The 16,519-nt window shown below is 37.5% G+C and overlaps 1 protein-coding gene across 1 annotated transcript in view; it reads right to left on the bottom strand.

Annotated features, from left to right (window-relative positions):
* The window catches only part of LOC310736650 (dynein axonemal heavy chain 11), a 49,126-nt gene extending 34,662 nt beyond the window's left edge, over positions 1 to 14,464 (bottom strand). Inside the window, exons 1-30 of the mRNA XM_083560372.1 lie at positions 14,059 to 14,464; positions 13,140 to 13,283; positions 12,499 to 12,695; positions 12,164 to 12,356; positions 11,978 to 12,077; positions 11,263 to 11,474; positions 10,903 to 11,136; positions 10,652 to 10,819; positions 10,136 to 10,252; positions 9,922 to 10,059; positions 9,093 to 9,217; positions 8,778 to 8,973; positions 8,571 to 8,675; positions 8,048 to 8,443; positions 7,629 to 7,961; positions 7,252 to 7,509; positions 6,934 to 7,103; positions 6,486 to 6,708; positions 6,159 to 6,275; positions 5,904 to 5,990; positions 5,632 to 5,790; positions 5,412 to 5,495; positions 4,589 to 4,747; positions 4,237 to 4,359; positions 4,016 to 4,138; positions 3,090 to 3,314; positions 2,509 to 2,600; positions 2,282 to 2,408; positions 1,479 to 1,631; positions 1,056 to 1,289 (exon numbers count right to left, since the gene is read on the bottom strand). Coding sequence (XP_083416498.1) covers positions 1,056 to 1,289; positions 1,479 to 1,631; positions 2,282 to 2,408; positions 2,509 to 2,600; positions 3,090 to 3,314; positions 4,016 to 4,138; positions 4,237 to 4,359; positions 4,589 to 4,747; positions 5,412 to 5,495; positions 5,632 to 5,790; positions 5,904 to 5,990; positions 6,159 to 6,275; positions 6,486 to 6,708; positions 6,934 to 7,103; positions 7,252 to 7,509; positions 7,629 to 7,961; positions 8,048 to 8,443; positions 8,571 to 8,675; positions 8,778 to 8,973; positions 9,093 to 9,217; positions 9,922 to 10,059; positions 10,136 to 10,252; positions 10,652 to 10,819; positions 10,903 to 11,136; positions 11,263 to 11,474; positions 11,978 to 12,077; positions 12,164 to 12,356; positions 12,499 to 12,695; positions 13,140 to 13,283; positions 14,059 to 14,280 — 5,214 coding nt within the window. The 5' untranslated portion in view covers positions 14,281 to 14,464. The remainder of the gene's footprint in view (positions 1 to 1,055; positions 1,290 to 1,478; positions 1,632 to 2,281; positions 2,409 to 2,508; positions 2,601 to 3,089; positions 3,315 to 4,015; positions 4,139 to 4,236; positions 4,360 to 4,588; positions 4,748 to 5,411; positions 5,496 to 5,631; positions 5,791 to 5,903; positions 5,991 to 6,158; positions 6,276 to 6,485; positions 6,709 to 6,933; positions 7,104 to 7,251; positions 7,510 to 7,628; positions 7,962 to 8,047; positions 8,444 to 8,570; positions 8,676 to 8,777; positions 8,974 to 9,092; positions 9,218 to 9,921; positions 10,060 to 10,135; positions 10,253 to 10,651; positions 10,820 to 10,902; positions 11,137 to 11,262; positions 11,475 to 11,977; positions 12,078 to 12,163; positions 12,357 to 12,498; positions 12,696 to 13,139; positions 13,284 to 14,058) is intronic.
* Between the last annotated feature and the right edge of the window lie 2,055 nt (positions 14,465 to 16,519).

The raw sequence follows: 16,519 nt of genomic DNA, 5'->3' as shown, positions 1-16,519 counted from the left end.
AGATACATAAGTGTGTGTGTGTGTGTGTGTGTGTGTGTGTGTGTGTGTGTGTGTGTGTGTGTGTGTGTGGTTATCTCTGTTACAGGCAAATGCAATATAATCTCGCACCCCCAGCCCCTGTATATTAGATGTAAAAGCAGCTCAGCTTGGGCTGCATTTATCACTGTGATGTCTGACAGTGACTTCACTCAAGGGCCCGGAGGAAAAGCGTTAGATTATGCAAGCTGTGCTGTGCAAGGACATGCTAACCTTACATACTTCTAGAGACAGACGGCTCCTGACACTGCAGAGACAGTGAGGACTGCCTCACTGCTTTACTACAGCCTACATGGCTCAGCAATACACACTTCATCACAGGAGAGGATGAAAAAGCATTTTGCAGCTTGCAGAATTTCCATCAACTGCCCACCCCCCCCTACTCCTCTTCCTTGCAACAGCTCTATCTCTAATGTGAATGTAGGCACTGTTGCAAAAGATATGAGAGACAGGAGAAAATAAATGAGTCATAATAAGATCATGGCCTGGTAACAATGCCATTTAGAAGACCTGCATTTCAGGTTTGGCCAACTGTCTAGCATATGTAATTGTGTTCAGATCTACATTATTGTGCATTCTTTAACAAAGAAAATCAACATTAGTTACCAGATTAGGAATAGAAAATAAAGAGATTGATTTGAGATGAAATCAGAAATTAAAAGAAAATACTGTAGATACTGAAAGCTATATTATTTTGTTAAGAGCTTTCTTCCCTCATGCTGCTGCTACTGTGTTTAGTGCAACCTAGATAACAGTTCTGTTTCCAATATTTACACTTGAATCCATAGATATTTTTACCGCTTTATGGTATATATAAGATGCTGAGTAATCATAAAGATCAAGTGTCTGTCCAAGGACTCATTTTTAATATACGCGTACTTAACATCTTGTTGACGTTTTTATTTTACTTGTACCGCTATCTACTCTAATGTAGGTTACAATATATAACGTAAATTCTACACTGGAAACACAAGCAACAATATACGTTTAATTAAAAACTAAGGTCAGATCATTTTCACCTGTTTCTTGCTGTAATCCCGCAGTGCTGTGTCAAAGCCCTCCACCAGGCGTTGAAAAGCCAGGCCTACATCAGTAGACCACCAGATCTGAGAAGCAGTGAGAGCAACCTGAGCTGGGTGCTCAAGAACCCACTGCTCCCACAGCCGTTCCTCATACTGAGCTACGGCCTCAGCTATGTGCCTCCTCACTGCTTCTCTCATCGTCTCTTCAAGGTTGGTCAGCCACAGCTCAACCTATTACAGAACATTAGAAAAGTACCTGTAATCACTATTAATACTTTAAAAGAGATAAAACATCTTAAATCTTATGAGGTAATAATAATTACAAAAATATGTAGAAAAATATACAGCTACAAAAATGACCTCCTGTCTCAAAAAAAAAGTCATGGCCACGTGATATCTTCATGGAGATACAAGACTTACCGGACCTGTACAGTCACACTGCGAATAGAAAGGCACATATTCTTTCTCTTTGCTGAACATCCCTACAGCCACCATGTCTTTTATCCTGTGATCATCCTGACAGAAATGCAGGTCAGCAATACTGTCAAACAGCTTAGCCAGATGATGGGTGACCTGAACAAAATAATACAGCTCACTGACTCATTTTTAACAGATCAAGAGAAGCTGCTTGCTGTAACACATGTAGTGCAAGAGCAAAAGCAGACAAAGAAAGGATATAATGATGCATGCATAATGATGGAATTACAGATGTACTGGTACTTCTAATTATAATCAATTCACAATGAGAGCAAGACAATGCACTCTGACCCTGATATGGTTGAATGCCTGAAACTAAACACTAGCAGGTATGTGGGAGGATCTGCTTAGGAAGAGTTCTGACCGGGGTCAGAGTCAAACCAAGTGTAAAAATGTCTTTCTTTGATCATAATCATATTCTGGTGAGAAATAATGCCCTTCTAATTATTAGTGTTATGAACAAAAAAAGTTTAACCAAAACATATAAAGGTCACAAGAAGAAAGGGAGAACTCTTTTTTATATAAAATTATAATCAGCACCAATGAATCAAAGCTGCAGATAGACTATGTACAAAATAGAATGGAGGATTCTACTCAACGTTAAAGCTGTTCTGGAATGAATCTCCATAAATTGTATGAGACTTATATTCTAGTAAGAGATGAATGATTAAGTATGATGTCCTAGATGTGTTAATTTAATGTGCGTGCTTATAAGGGTATGGGTTTTTCTTTTGCTAGAACTGTACCTCTTTGGGCCGGTTGCCTTTGGAGAGAATATCCAGTAAGTCGGCAGAAGAGATGAAGTAAAAGCGAGGAAAAGCTATTCTCTTTTTTTCAAGGTATTTAGCAAGTGCTTTCTCACACACCGCAAGTCTGTATGGAAAAAACGTGACTGATCATCTGATGTCTTATCATCATATTATGTTCTAAAACTGTAGCAGATATCTTTACAATTTACTTTTGAGAGGCAAACCTTATTTGCAAATCCTCAAGTATCCCCAAAAGATGTGGCTTTTTGGTGGCAGCAATCACATTCTTTGTTTCTGCACTTTTAAACATCAGGTCCTAAACACAAAATAAATGGGAGTTAAAAATTAGCAGTCACATGCTAGCAGTTTCATCATGCGCACAGTTTATACTGAAAAAAATAAAAGAACATGTTCTAGATCCTTATATGCAGGAGTGTAAATCATTTGAGTGTTTAAAAGGTATAAAAGGCACCAGACTGCAAACTCAAAATTGAGGATAAGCATCCCTGGGCCTAGAATACTTTAACATGATGAAGTAAGCAAGTTAGGTGTATCTCTAAAAGCCATTAATTCCAAAAACCTAGCTAAAGCTAAGTATTGTCTTTTTTAAATTTTCTTTTTTGTTTTTATTTTTGGTAACCTCAGTATGTAGCATTAGTGATGCCTATGATAACGTTCAGACTGGATGACATTTAAAAGCAAAACAATGGATTAGAATTTTACAGTTTTAGCCCATATTCACATTAGACATATTTTCTTTAGTTTAAAACACTAACGTATGACCTCTCAATGTCGGTGATGTCACCTTAAAGTCAAGGTCAATAGTGTGAAATCGCTGTGTTTCCTCAGGGAGCTGGTAATGAATGTCATCCGATCCCATAAATATGCTCTCGAGGTAAGCCCATGTCCTCTGCACCTCCAACCAAATGAGTAACACTGTGTCAGCTTGAGTCAGCTGGCCCTGCAGATCCAGCACCTGCCTGTGGAAGAACTCCACCTGCTTACTCTGCAGCATGGCCTGCAACTGTACCTGATATGAAACAAGATTACACAAACACTAATGATGATGATGTACAGTGCTGTACAAAATGTCAGAATGAATATCATTTTAATGCGTGTCCTGGGATCATCAGTACATTTCCTTTAAAATTGGAACTTCCTGATGAAAAAGACCAATTGGATATTCCCACAACCACTTAAAATCTTGCTATACCTAAAGCACCAATTCAAGATGCTAGACTTTTTTTTTTTTTTTTTTTTGGGGTTTAACAATTTTCTCACAACCTGGGGCTTAGTTTGACCTGTTTTTTTCCATGTGGGAGTAAAGAGCTTTGAGATATGGCTGACTCATTGTGAAAAGCATTGTGCTTGGCTGGATCTAGCCCCTACGCATGCAGCTTGTGAATAAAGACACTAATGCATGGTCTGTACACCATAAATCAGACGTTTGAATGAAGGCGGCTGACAATAGAAGATCTGTCCACCCTCGCCTCAGCACAGCAGAGAAGGCACATAAGCCCTAAACACAGTACTCATTTCCCGGCAACCGCTTGCGAGCACTCCTGATAAGCTATTTAAAAATACCATACTATAATATAAATTATCGCTCATTTCATTTCAGCTTAACATCTAAACACACAGCTTTTACTCTGCTGCATCCCAATGAATATATGATCTTCAGGATCCAGGTTACATTTATTGTAACAATAAAGCAATTAGACTACAGTATACCTGATGATCTTCCAGCTTCTCAATGAGTTCATCATCGCACTTCAGCACAGGTGTCAAGATACAGAAATGCTCTTCATAAGTAAACTCCATCCGGGACCATGTCTTACTGATCTCACTTAATGCCTATTCGAAAAGAAGGAGACATATATTTGCTCAACTCTATACTGAAGCAGGTGTGTATCACGGATGTTGTTAACATGCATGAACCAAAGAATTAGAACCTTTTCAATGGCCAATTCTTTGACCGCTTTAGCCACTGTATTGTGCACCTCTTCCTCATACATGTGTAGCTGCAGAATCAGTAAGTCTGCAAGAGTTGTTTTCTCTGTCACGGTAAAGTCAATCTGAGAAAACACACCACAATGTGATCTTAGTACAATCTCGATTTAAGTTACAATAGTAGTTTACAAATTACAGTTTTGTAAATCACATATCTTTAGTATGTATATATATATATATATATATATATATATATATATATATATATATATATATATATATATATATATATATATATATATATATATATAATTATTATTATTATTATTATTATTATTACTACAATCCACTTGCCTTTATGGCCTTTGCCAGCTGTGCCCAATGTCTCTCTCTCATAGCAGAATTCTGTAGCTGAGTCACAGCCCGTAGTGCAGTCAACAGATCTTTCAGTTCGTGGTCCAGTCCAGCATACACATCCCAACCCCGGGCATCTTTATCAAGTCTCTGCATTTCCTGGAGTATACACATTTACTGATTTTCAAATTCATAATTTTAAAAGGACTTTCCTTCAGATCACAGAACATGTGTTGTTCTGCATAGGTTTCACCTTCTTACATACTACATCAAATTTATTTCTGACCTGAGCTGCCTCGGTCCAGACATTCTTCAAACAAAATTCAGCTGAATTTAATCATTTTAATCTAGCCAAGATAAACACATTGTGACAAATTAAAACAATATATAGAAAAAAAAACCCAATATACAGTATTTTAGTCAGGTATTAGGCCTGCACAAGCAACCAGAACAGCCATAATAATATGCAACTCTACTCCACTCCTATAAACTATACTACCAAAATGAATATTTATATTCAAAAAGATATTCTTTCAGATGTTTTTTTCATAATAATGGTTGTAAATGATATGTAAAACAGTAAAAAAATCCCCATAGCCATGTAATAGACATGAGACCTGTTCACTGGGAAAACTAAAACATCTTATACAACCCTTTCCTAATCATCAAAACATTCAGTTAAACCTTTTACCCAGTGGCAAAAAAAAAAAAGATTAGAAAGATTTACCTTTTTCTGGGAGACTTACATCACAAGCTCATTGATAAAATACAGGTTACTACTGATTATGAATGCAAATAGAAAAATACCAAAGCAGTCGCTCACTTTTGCAAGCCTCTTTAATTCTGCATCCATCTGCTCAACATTAATTTCTCTCCACTGTGTCTCTCTCCAGACATCCATAATACTCTGTGGAGAAAGATATTGAAAGGATAATTAGTGTAGACACATTAAACGACAGGATGCAAATACAAAAACAAAAAAAAAAAGTCCCAGCTTTGGAATAGTAATAAAACCACAGCTAATATAAATGTGACTGAATGACCTGAACACACAGAAGCAGGTCCCAGAGCTGCTTTAACACGATGATCTGTCTCCGACAAAATCCGAGCTGCCTGAAATCTGGGCTGCTCACTTCAAACAGTTTGCAAGACTCTTGCAGCATCACTGCCTCTTGCTCCAGTCTCCCCACCTCGCTGTTCCACTGAGGAACCATAAAACAAAGACAGGTCAAAGTCATTGTGCAAAGAAATATTCTGAATTGTGGGTGGAATAAAGATGATTACAATGATTTTACTTAAACAGGAATTGGCATACATTATCTAGTTGAGTGTAAGGGCTCTTAGTGTTGCGGTGAAGGGGAGCTTCCATTCGAAACATCTCTTCAAACTGACGCAGTTTTATCTGCCAGGAGTGATATAAATCATCAAGTATGAGAGAATAAAAAAAGGTTGTTAATAATCATTTGCACTGATCATTTTAAAGTAAGGAACATGCTTTTATTTTTAAATAGGCATTCTATTGATTTAAAATGAATCATACTTAAAAATCTAAATAAAAAACATCATATACCTCAAACGCTGCATACTTCTTGCGTATGACTGCCACCTCTGCATTCTGCAGAGACGCGACCTCGTGCTTTACTGTCCAAGCCAGCTTCTTAATGCTATTCCATCTCTCAGGTAACTCCTTAATAAAGAAAAGAAAATCTAGCGATGACAAATATTACGTCATACTGCACAAATCTAAATAAATGTAATCACTACAATGTGAACCAAAGGCTCCAAGATACATCTACGCTAATATTTGCTCACACAAGTGAAGTGTTCTGGTAAGAAACTGATTAAGAAACATCCTGTTATCGTATTAGAACTACCATAGGCATATGTAGACTGGTACCTCTAGCTGAGTGTGGATATTATCAGGGAGTGTCTCTCCATACTGCTGCAGCAAGCTGACCACAGCTGTGATTGGATCAAACATCTGGTCTGTACTGGGCTGTCTTGATCTGACAGCTAGCAGGCAGCCCATCACCTGCACCAGGGCCTGGTAATCTCCAAAACTCACTGGCTCTCTTAACCCTGAGTCAACCCTGAGGATAAACTCCTCAAGGTCTGTAATACTGCAGAGAAATGATCAACCAGCAAATAAAGAGAAACATGTAAGAAAAGTGTGGGAGATTCATGTCACTCATGAAAAAATGTAAACTGCTTGTAAACCCTATTTACATGGTATAAGGAAATACTGCAGATAACAGTCAAAGAATACATTAAAGAGTCTATTTTTTTTTAGTATTTAATAATATGGTTTCACTTTCACTGGAAAATACAGCAAGGTTTCTTCTCACTTTTCAGTCACATATGATATGAGGTGCTCCTTAAACATCCAGCTCCATTTTTTTATCGTGTTTAAAAGACTCAATTTAAACGGACGGATATCCACTCTAAGCCAGCCGTCATATACTCGCCAATCCTCAAGCTTGCTCACTTGTACATACAGTTCTTCATAATGGTCAATCTGTGTAAGAAATGTGAAAAATATGTATACTTAAATAGCCAACTTGCTAGATAGCTAGATGCCCTTTAATTTATTCGTAAAATCATTCAATAAAACAGAATTTATATTTATGTCTGTGTGAAAACTATGCAAAATGAAAAGATTTTACCTGCTCTTTAAACTTGTCAGTTGTGGGTGGATTCTCTGGTAAATCTATAGCCTCCCCAAATGCTTCCATGTTTTCGGTTGTAAGAGCCTGTCCATATAGGAGAAACTGCTTCAGAAATTCATTCCGATCGTCCAACCACAAGTGCGTATACTTTTCAAACGAGCTTTGATAATGGGAAACTTTCATGATCGCATCTTTTACTCGTTCCATCACTTCCTGTCGTAGGTCTAAAAGATCCAGCATATCATCCATATCACCCTAACAATAAATATCAGACATTCATTTAAGCATTCATGTTACAATGAGGTTAAATCACTGCTATATCATGTATGAACATGAACAACCAAACGTGAACAAAATAAAATAACAATATTAACCTGATAGTCTTTCATATCAAGAGGAGAGGCCACCCTTTTGATTTGAGTGGACATTTGGAACACGTCCTGCAGCAGTCCCTTGACTAACTCATAAAGGCCGTCTTCTGCGCTAAAGTCCAGAGAAGGTCTAAAAACAATCTCAGATGCACTAAGCACCATTTGAGCCTCTAGCAGTGGAGCCTGTCTAACAGATCCTTCCATGTTGTTAACAAAGAACTCTAAAGAGTAAGTGATCGCATTGAAAAAGCCTTCCACTACCATTTCATCCACATACACCACATAGTCTTTCCATGCTTCTGAATCGTCATCTGCTGTATAGAGGTTTTTGTTCTCCTGTAGAAAATAAAACAAATATTCTATGCATAAATAACAATTTAGAGAAAAATTTAAGTAGCCACATCTATAAAGTCACTTCCTACCTGTAACAGACTGTGTATGGTCTCTCCATCTTTCCTGATGCTACTGTATTTCCTTGGCACACTTGCTGCTCTGTCCTCTAGCATCAGCAGTGTGTCTTTCTTACTGTCCTTCCTGCAGAAGATTGGCTGCTTGCTCCATCCCTTCATCAGCTCTTTTATCATCTCCAAATTGTCCCTGGATTTTTGAAGCTTGCGCTCCAGTTTATATACCATATCTTTTACCTGGCAGATGTAGTTCAAACAAGCTTGGTCTTGCCATGTCAGGTCAGTCTCAGCCCAATACAGCTGCTTGTCTATGGCCTCCAGTTCAGCTTTCATAAGGGAAACCTCTGCCTCCACAGCCATGTGGCGTACCTTGTTGTACAGCTGGACCAGCAACTGCAAACTACTCACGCACTGTCAAGGTATTAGAATGAAGAAAAAGGTCTCAGTAAATACAAACTAAATACAAAATGTTGCATATATTCAAAGAGACAACAAAGTCTGTATCTACAGATTTGAATTTATAAGAATCATTACAAACCATGAGAAACATGTCTTTCTTCTCATACACCTCTAAGGCAGCACAAGGAATACAGGTCTGGTCCAACATTCGAAGATATCTAACATCCCTCAGGACAGCTAAAAGCTTAGGTCACAAGAATGAATCTATTCATTTAATTGCTTTTAACCAGAATTCGAGTTAAAACAATTTGTAAGTACTCTGATGTATTATAATAATGGGCTGTACCTCTTGGTTGAAGTTCACTGATAAGAAACCAGAAATTAAATCTCTCCTGATTAGGGGTTGGTCAAGGTTCAGCTGGCAAACCTGTTCAACATTACTGCACCAATCGGAGTATACTTGCTTTTCATACTCATCCAGCAGTGAGGACATCTCCAAATATTTTTTATATAAAAGCTTCAGGTCTGCTGTTTCCAAATTCCTAGAAACATTTCTTCATTAGTTATCACTGAAATGTATACAATAACGTAAAACAGGAAGCAAATGTGTAAATTGTATTTATGTTTTCTTTATATTTTGTAAATGAAATTCTGGACTTACATGTCAAGCACAAATTGGAAATTCTGCCACAGGGTCTGGATTCTGTTTTTCAGCATTTTGGCTCCTTTCAAAGCACCTGACATGTCAGGCATGTTCTTACACACTATAGCTGTACAATTCTTTCTCTGGAGACAAACATCAAACAATAACAGCTTTCATAAGCTCGGAGTGTATAAAGCTAATCACTATTGTCAGTATATACACTCAATGAACTCGTTATTAGGAACATTATACTAATACTAGGTAGGGCTTCTCATTACTTTTAAAACAGCCTCAATACTTCATGGCATGGATTCCATAAGTTGTTGAAAGCATTCGTTTGAGATTCTGGTCCATGACATGCACTTTCAAGTGCACTTTCATGCTGTGAACAGATATAATTAACAGACCTAACGTGTGCCAATAAAACATTCTTTACGCTGTTACACCACCTCTACCAGCCAGCACTTTTGACACAAAATGGATTCGTAGATGCTGCTAGCACCAGATTCTGACTCTACCACCTGTGTAGCTCAGCAGACCGAGATTCAACAGACCAAGCAGTTTTCCAGTCTACAGCTATCCAGTTTTGGTGAATCTGTGCACACTGCAAATCAAGCTTTTTGTTTTGACTGACAGCAGTGGAACCTACTGCCTTAGAAAAGATCATGTTTTTCTCATTATAATGATTGTTGTGAACATTTTTAAAGGCCTGTATCTGCATGATGTTATGTAACACATTGTTGCCATATGATTGGTTCATCAGATAAATGCATGAAATAGGAGGTGTTCCTAATAAAGTGCTCGGTATATGTATATGACCTATTGTGCTCGTGTATATGAGCAATACCTGCTCTCGTTGAGCGTCAAGTAGAATTTTACAAGTTTCCAGCTCAACACCGAGAAGGTGCCTCAGTTTGGTGAAATTGGGTGTGAATGTTTCCTTAATGATCCCTCTGTCCAGGAGAGGTTGAAACACAGCTAGCAGCTTTGAATAAACAAAAAAAGTGTCAGTGTTTACACATCAGTTTTGGTTTTATAAGTGACTATTGATAGGAACTTACTTTAAAAATAGATTCCAATCCTGAACAGTCCCTAAAGGCCAAGCAAAAAATGTTGCCAAGCCGTCTATCAAAGTCTGCAACCTGTTCCTTAAAATGTGTATAATCCTCATCAAAATCCTTCACATAAAAACAAATAGAGAATGCATGTAATTTCGGTGTTGTGTTTAAAATAGTAAAAATGTGCTCTCTACCAATTGTCTAGGTATATTGCAGTACCAATATCTTTTAATATTTGATATCAAAGAAATATATTTTCATAATATTTAAAAAAGAGGCACAAAGAAAGCATATTGTATCCTTTATTAACAGGACTCTTTCTGTGTTGCTACTGTAATAAACCAGAATATCACCATGGAACAGATGCTCATATGATGCAAACTATACACCATATCTTATCAAGTGAGGCTGTATTATTATAGTTATTATTATATTATACTTCCTAGACAACCCACCCCAACTCTAACACTAGATTTTATAACACTTTCAACAAACCGTTCACTGGTTATAGAAGCATACCTTAGATGCTAAATCTAAAGGATTATGATCACTGTCCATGATTCCTTTGCAAAGCTGCTGAAACTCAGAGTACAGTAGAAAGACCTGTTCAGTGTACATTCTTCCTTTGATTCCACCAAAAATTACTTTCTCCAATTTCTGTAACTTGATGATGGTGAAGAAAAAATCCTGCAACATACAAATCCATAATTTAGTTTGATTCATTTGGAAATGGACCTTAAATGTGCCACAAACCCAAAAAAGTATCCCACCTCTAACTTTTGCACTCGAGCCGTAAAACAGTCAAAGTGACTAAAGACCAAAGCAGATGGAAAATCCCAGCACTTGTGTACGCCTCTGGAGCTGGCCCAGATTGCCACCTTCTCTCTGTAAGTATAGAATGTCTCTTTAAAACATCTAATAAGCTTCCTAACAGCCTGAAGCTTCTCCAGGGTTTCCTCTGTCTCTCCTCGTACCAGCTCCTGTCCACACAGGTGTGAGTTACCCTGGTTGATGAAAAGGAGAAAATGCTTACAAATGCTTGATTGTAAACCATCAATATTCTGCTTTGTAGATCATTCAAGCAAATGTAATAGTAAATTCAACCTGCAGTCCAATTACAAGCATATTACCTTCTGAATGAAGAGGTTGCACAGCTCCTGAAACAGAACTACAATTCGAGCAGGCTGGCGGTAGAATGAGCAATGAGTCCAAATCAGGAAAATAACATGAAAGAGTGGAGGTATAAATGTGTGGATGGATGAGAAGTCCCGCTTTTCAAAACAGGACAAGACTGGCTGAAGCTGCTCCAGGTAAAGATCCACATCTCTTGCTTCCTGTAATGCTTTATATAAAAATGTATTATATACAAGTGTCAGTTATTTAATAATATTTCATTTATTGGTCAGTAAGAGCTTTGTAATAGTCAGGGTTAAGGGGTCTAGAGCCTATCCTGACCACTTGTGTTGTATAGGAAGTACATACTAAATGGGATGCTAATCCTTTCTAAGACACCATGCGTGTACACACACACACACACACACACACACACACACACACACACACACACACACACACACACACACACACGTACACCTAATGGCAATCTAAAGGATTCGATCCACCTACTAGGAGATTTTGAAGGTAAAAAGGAAGTGCTTAACCCATAGAAACCCACAAAGCAATGAGGAGAACATGAATGGACTGCATGCCAAGACCAGGAGCCTAGTCACCTAGCAAAAAGTGCATGCATTACTGGTTATTTTGCTACACTACCTGCACAAGCTTGTTGCAACAGGCCATTATGCAATAATAAAAAAAAGATCATGTAAGATTGAACCTAATCACCATCATAGACATCCTTTGTGAGTGCTCTAAAAGATGGGTAATAGCTGCTGTCTGCCACTTCCAGGATTCTCACCATCTTCTGAATAGGTGGACTCTGAAGCTGAGAGTAGAAGACATAAATCAGTTGCATCATTACAAATAAATGATGTGAGTAAAAGCTGTATAAATGCTCATAGCTGCACAAACCTGTTCATGTATGTTTTCTATGTTGTTTCTTCTTGACCTCCAAAAATCCAGTTCAGTCCTCGGTCCTGGGTTCAGCCCTTTTAAGAGGAGTTCAGCAGAATCTTCTTTTAAGACTTTTTGTATCAGATGGGCCCAGTTAATGATCATGGACTCAACTGCATGCATCATGGACCTCCTTTCATGACAGCCTTGACTGAATGTGTATAAATTAAAGGACTGTGTTATTGCAGACTGAAAAGAAAAATGTTACAAAATGTGCCATACACATATACATTTACATGTACATCACATTCATCAACACTGATAATATATAAAAGTATAAAAGTCCATCTTACAAAACAATTGATGCTTCTGAAAAGTCTTCTATCCTTTCTGTCAGAGTAGGCACAGGAAGCACAGTTTTCCCATAGATTTTTCCTTTAACTACAGAGGCCTTGTTTGATAAATTCTCTATGTGCTGTGTTACATCCTGGGATATCACATTTGGCCACAGCTGATGATTCTCCTTGTTGGATAAAAGTGGCAGGTAGACCTTGACATAAAACATTGACATATTATGCATGGAAAGATATGTCTGATACAGAGAGATGAATCAGACATTTATTAAAATCCTAGCCTGCTGGAAGATTTTAAACCAAAAAAAAAAGGCTAGAGAAAATATTTAGTATAATTTCAGTTACCAGTTTATCCTATTCAAGGTCGTGGTGGATCCATGATGGGACAATTGCCAAGAGGTAAGAATATTCCAAAGATATATTCACACCTTGGGGCAATTTATCATACCTAAACACCTTTCGGGCATGTTTTTGAGAGGGGGAAGCAATCTGGAGAACCCAAAGAAATCCACACAAACACGCCCAATGCCAAAGGTACCCGAGTTCAGATTCGAACCTAGTACACTAGAGCTTTAAAACTAAATGTGCTACTTCCTACTGGCTTCTAACATTACCTAGATTTCCTTGTAATTGTCCATTACCTGGTCCACACTTGTTGACAATTGTAGAAACATGGACGGTGACAGCACGCCAAAGACAAATATGTTCCTGCAGTTTTCACAAAGGATGGGCACGTTTTCCTTCTTGAGGACATACAACCTCTTGCAATCGTGGAGAGAAGAAACCTGGTGCACACACAACAAGAGTATGTCATGTAGCATTAAGAGAGTATAAATACATTGTAAAATTTACCAGTACTTTTACAGTAAACAAGTGTAAATTATATTTACAGTAAAGATTTGCTGATGCTAGAACCAACCCAGAACCACTGAGGCACTACAACTAGCTCACGAAGGGCACATTGATCACTGCGTTAAATCCGCTAAGATTGCCATGAAGTTGGGATCTTTGTTTTTCCATTGACGTTTTCTTTAACTACAGAGAACTATGTGCTGTGTTACATCGTAGGATATCACATTTGGCCACAGCTGATGATTCTTCTCGTTTGATAAAAGCAGCAGTCAGACTTTGACATAAAAAGTGGATACATTATGTATGGAAAGATTTGCCTGATCCTGAGAGGTGAATCAAAGATTACATCCTAGCCAGCTGGGAGATTTCAAACCTAGAGAAAATATTCTGTATAATTTGTCACCATTTTATCCTGGTCAGGGTCATGGTGGATCTATGATAAGACAACTGCCAAATAATACATCCTAAACATGTTCACACCTGGAGAGGAAATTAATATCAGCCATGATACAGTGTCCCTGGAGGGCCTTGCTCAAGGGCCAACAGGGCAGCTTGGCAATGCTGGGGCTTGAACCTCTAACCTTCCAATCAATAATCATATATCAGATTGTTAAGTTTTGTGGTGCAGAAGCAGTGAAACACAAGGATTTCTACAGGTAGCATGTTTTCATAGGAAACAAACATTTTTCCAGCACAGGCCACACTTACCTTAGTGGAGACAGTGAGGACACCTGAAGCAAAAGTGAAAAACAAAAACCTAGCTCGTGCTTCAAAGTAGTCAGTGAGAAGGATTTGGTTTTCTTCCATCATCACCATCTTTCTCCAGGACTCTGCTTTGATTTTCAACATCTGGCAAATCTTCTCGCCCATGAACTGCACTCTGTCGTCATCAGAAAACACAGGCTCAGCTTCTTCATCCTCTTCAAACATGTTGTCCCAGAACCGTTCCAAACCTGACCAAAACTATTTCACTAGACAATAAACTATGAAGAACGCTGTGTACTATTTATTTGTTTTTAATACATTTTGCTAATCTTTTGGCCAAAGCGCGAGATGCAGGGGTAAATAAAGAAAAACGCACGCGCTGTGAGGGGCGGGATAGCGTTCCGTTGCCATAGAAATAGACCCCGTTTAGGCACTAGTTCAAACACACTGGGTTTGTCCAATAGCTGCTTTTATAGTTTTAACCCACTGTGGTGGGGACAGGGCTTCTTCCCAAGAATGTCTTCCATTCATGAGGCGTCAGGTTGTTTTTTTTTTTTTTCATAACATTCTACATTGAGTTCCTTTTGGAGTCCTGATACTCTGTAGCATTGTTTTTTTTTTTTTTGTTTTTTTTTTTTGTCTTATCAAATACATTTTATTATTGAAAAAATATAATAAAAGAAACAGATAAGTTACACGCACAGTCATGGGACTGTGAGTGCACCGCTGTTGCCCTCTAGGGGCCTAATATACCATTTAACCAAACATTTCCGGGTTGCCCCAGTGAAGAAGTTCAGAACTTCTTTAACAGGGGTGAAATTTAGTCTACAAGTTATGAAATACTGAAATAAAGAGACATTTTGTTTTGCAAATTTTTGGATGAACTACAAAGCTATAATTAAGGTTGAATCATATTTAGTTTCAATAATCTAATCTATAATAGTCAAAGGTTGCACTACATGTAACGAAAATGAGACATGGATTACTAACTATATCACTGTATGGACTTTTAAATCTAAAATAAATGAAATAACTTGTATTTGATGACTTGGTTATTTGTTTATTTTAATGTAACTTGTGATGTACAACAGTTTAAAAGAAACTCTGCCCCGAGTATCAGAAGTGTCCTCAGGAGGGCAGTCCTTCCTCCTCCGTTTCACTGCACTGCTCTGTGAGAAGCTTTTTTTTTCCCTTCAAAACTTTCATTTTATCGCAAATGTCGCCATTTACATCATTTACAACATGACTAGAAATATGTTCATATGTTGCACACAATATGACAAAAAAAAAACCTTTCCACTGTGACTGTGTCTCATCTTGTTGCAGTGAGTTTATTCTTTCAAAATGGAACAATACTATACTGAACCAAAATATAAATAACCTACTGCCGAGCTACATGCATATGGGAAATTTATCATGCAAACCCTGTTTTTTTTTATTTATTCTTATTTAATTCTTATTTTATGACATACAAAAACTGCTGAAATACGAATTGACAACAAACAATATTTTATACATGCAAGGTGAATTCACTCTGTGAAAAACTCCAGGTTTTGTTTACAGTAACAGAGAGACCCCAGGCATAGGAATTTTTGTGTGACTTTACTATTTGCTACAAACATTAAGATTGATCGTTTTCAAATCTTATTTTCTGTATCAGCTCAAATCAGGACAGTCCCTGCGTCAATTTCTGTGACATCCAATGCGTTTGAAAAGATTTCACAGAGTTAAAACCTTACTCTGAATCGGATTGAATGAGTTTTTCTACAGACCATACGTTGAACCTTACAACTTGTTTCCACTTTGACAATAGCTGTGAAGATTAGATCAGAATTGACCAGTTTCCCAGCGTTGTAGCAACAGATCTAAACGACATTTCATGTGTTTAATTAAAAAGCAAATATTTGTACACAAGTTGATTTTTTTGTATTTTGTAGTATTGTAGTGAAATGTTGATTCGTGAGGAGAGGTGAGGTTTATATTTTAGTGTAAGGCTGTAATCGAGCAATATGTATAAAGTGGTTCCTCTGGTTCCTCTACTTCGCAAATGCACATTTCTTTACTGAAAAGACAAACTTAGTCAATAGTTCTGTAAAACACTGATTTGAAGAGTGATAAGCAACCCATAAACAGAGTGTTTTTTCTTCTTCCATATTACTAAATAAGCTCCACAGTTATAGGCACAATCCAGGATTAGAAGATAATGTGGCTGCTACACAGAAACTATAGGCTAGACAGCAAAGCTAATGTTAGTGAACCACGTTTCTGATTTTTTTTTATATTTTCACAGGGTTTGAATTATTATTCAGTTATTAATTGTAAAATAATTGTAATTGTAGTTTTTAGGAGAAGGGTAAGCCCTGTTTTATTCATGGGTGCCTGTGTGGGAACAGTACCATTTAATTAATGTGTTATTATTCACAATAAACCCAGAGGTGGGGAGCCTCTGCCTAAAGCATATTAT

The sequence above is a fragment of the Silurus aristotelis genome, assembly GCF_946808225.1.
Source record: "Silurus aristotelis genome assembly, chromosome: 1".
In the NCBI taxonomy this organism is placed as follows: Eukaryota; Metazoa; Chordata; class Actinopteri; order Siluriformes; family Siluridae; genus Silurus; species Silurus aristotelis.
The sequence above is the reverse complement of the archived record's forward strand: the minus strand, read 5'-3'. Positions and strand labels throughout refer to the sequence as shown.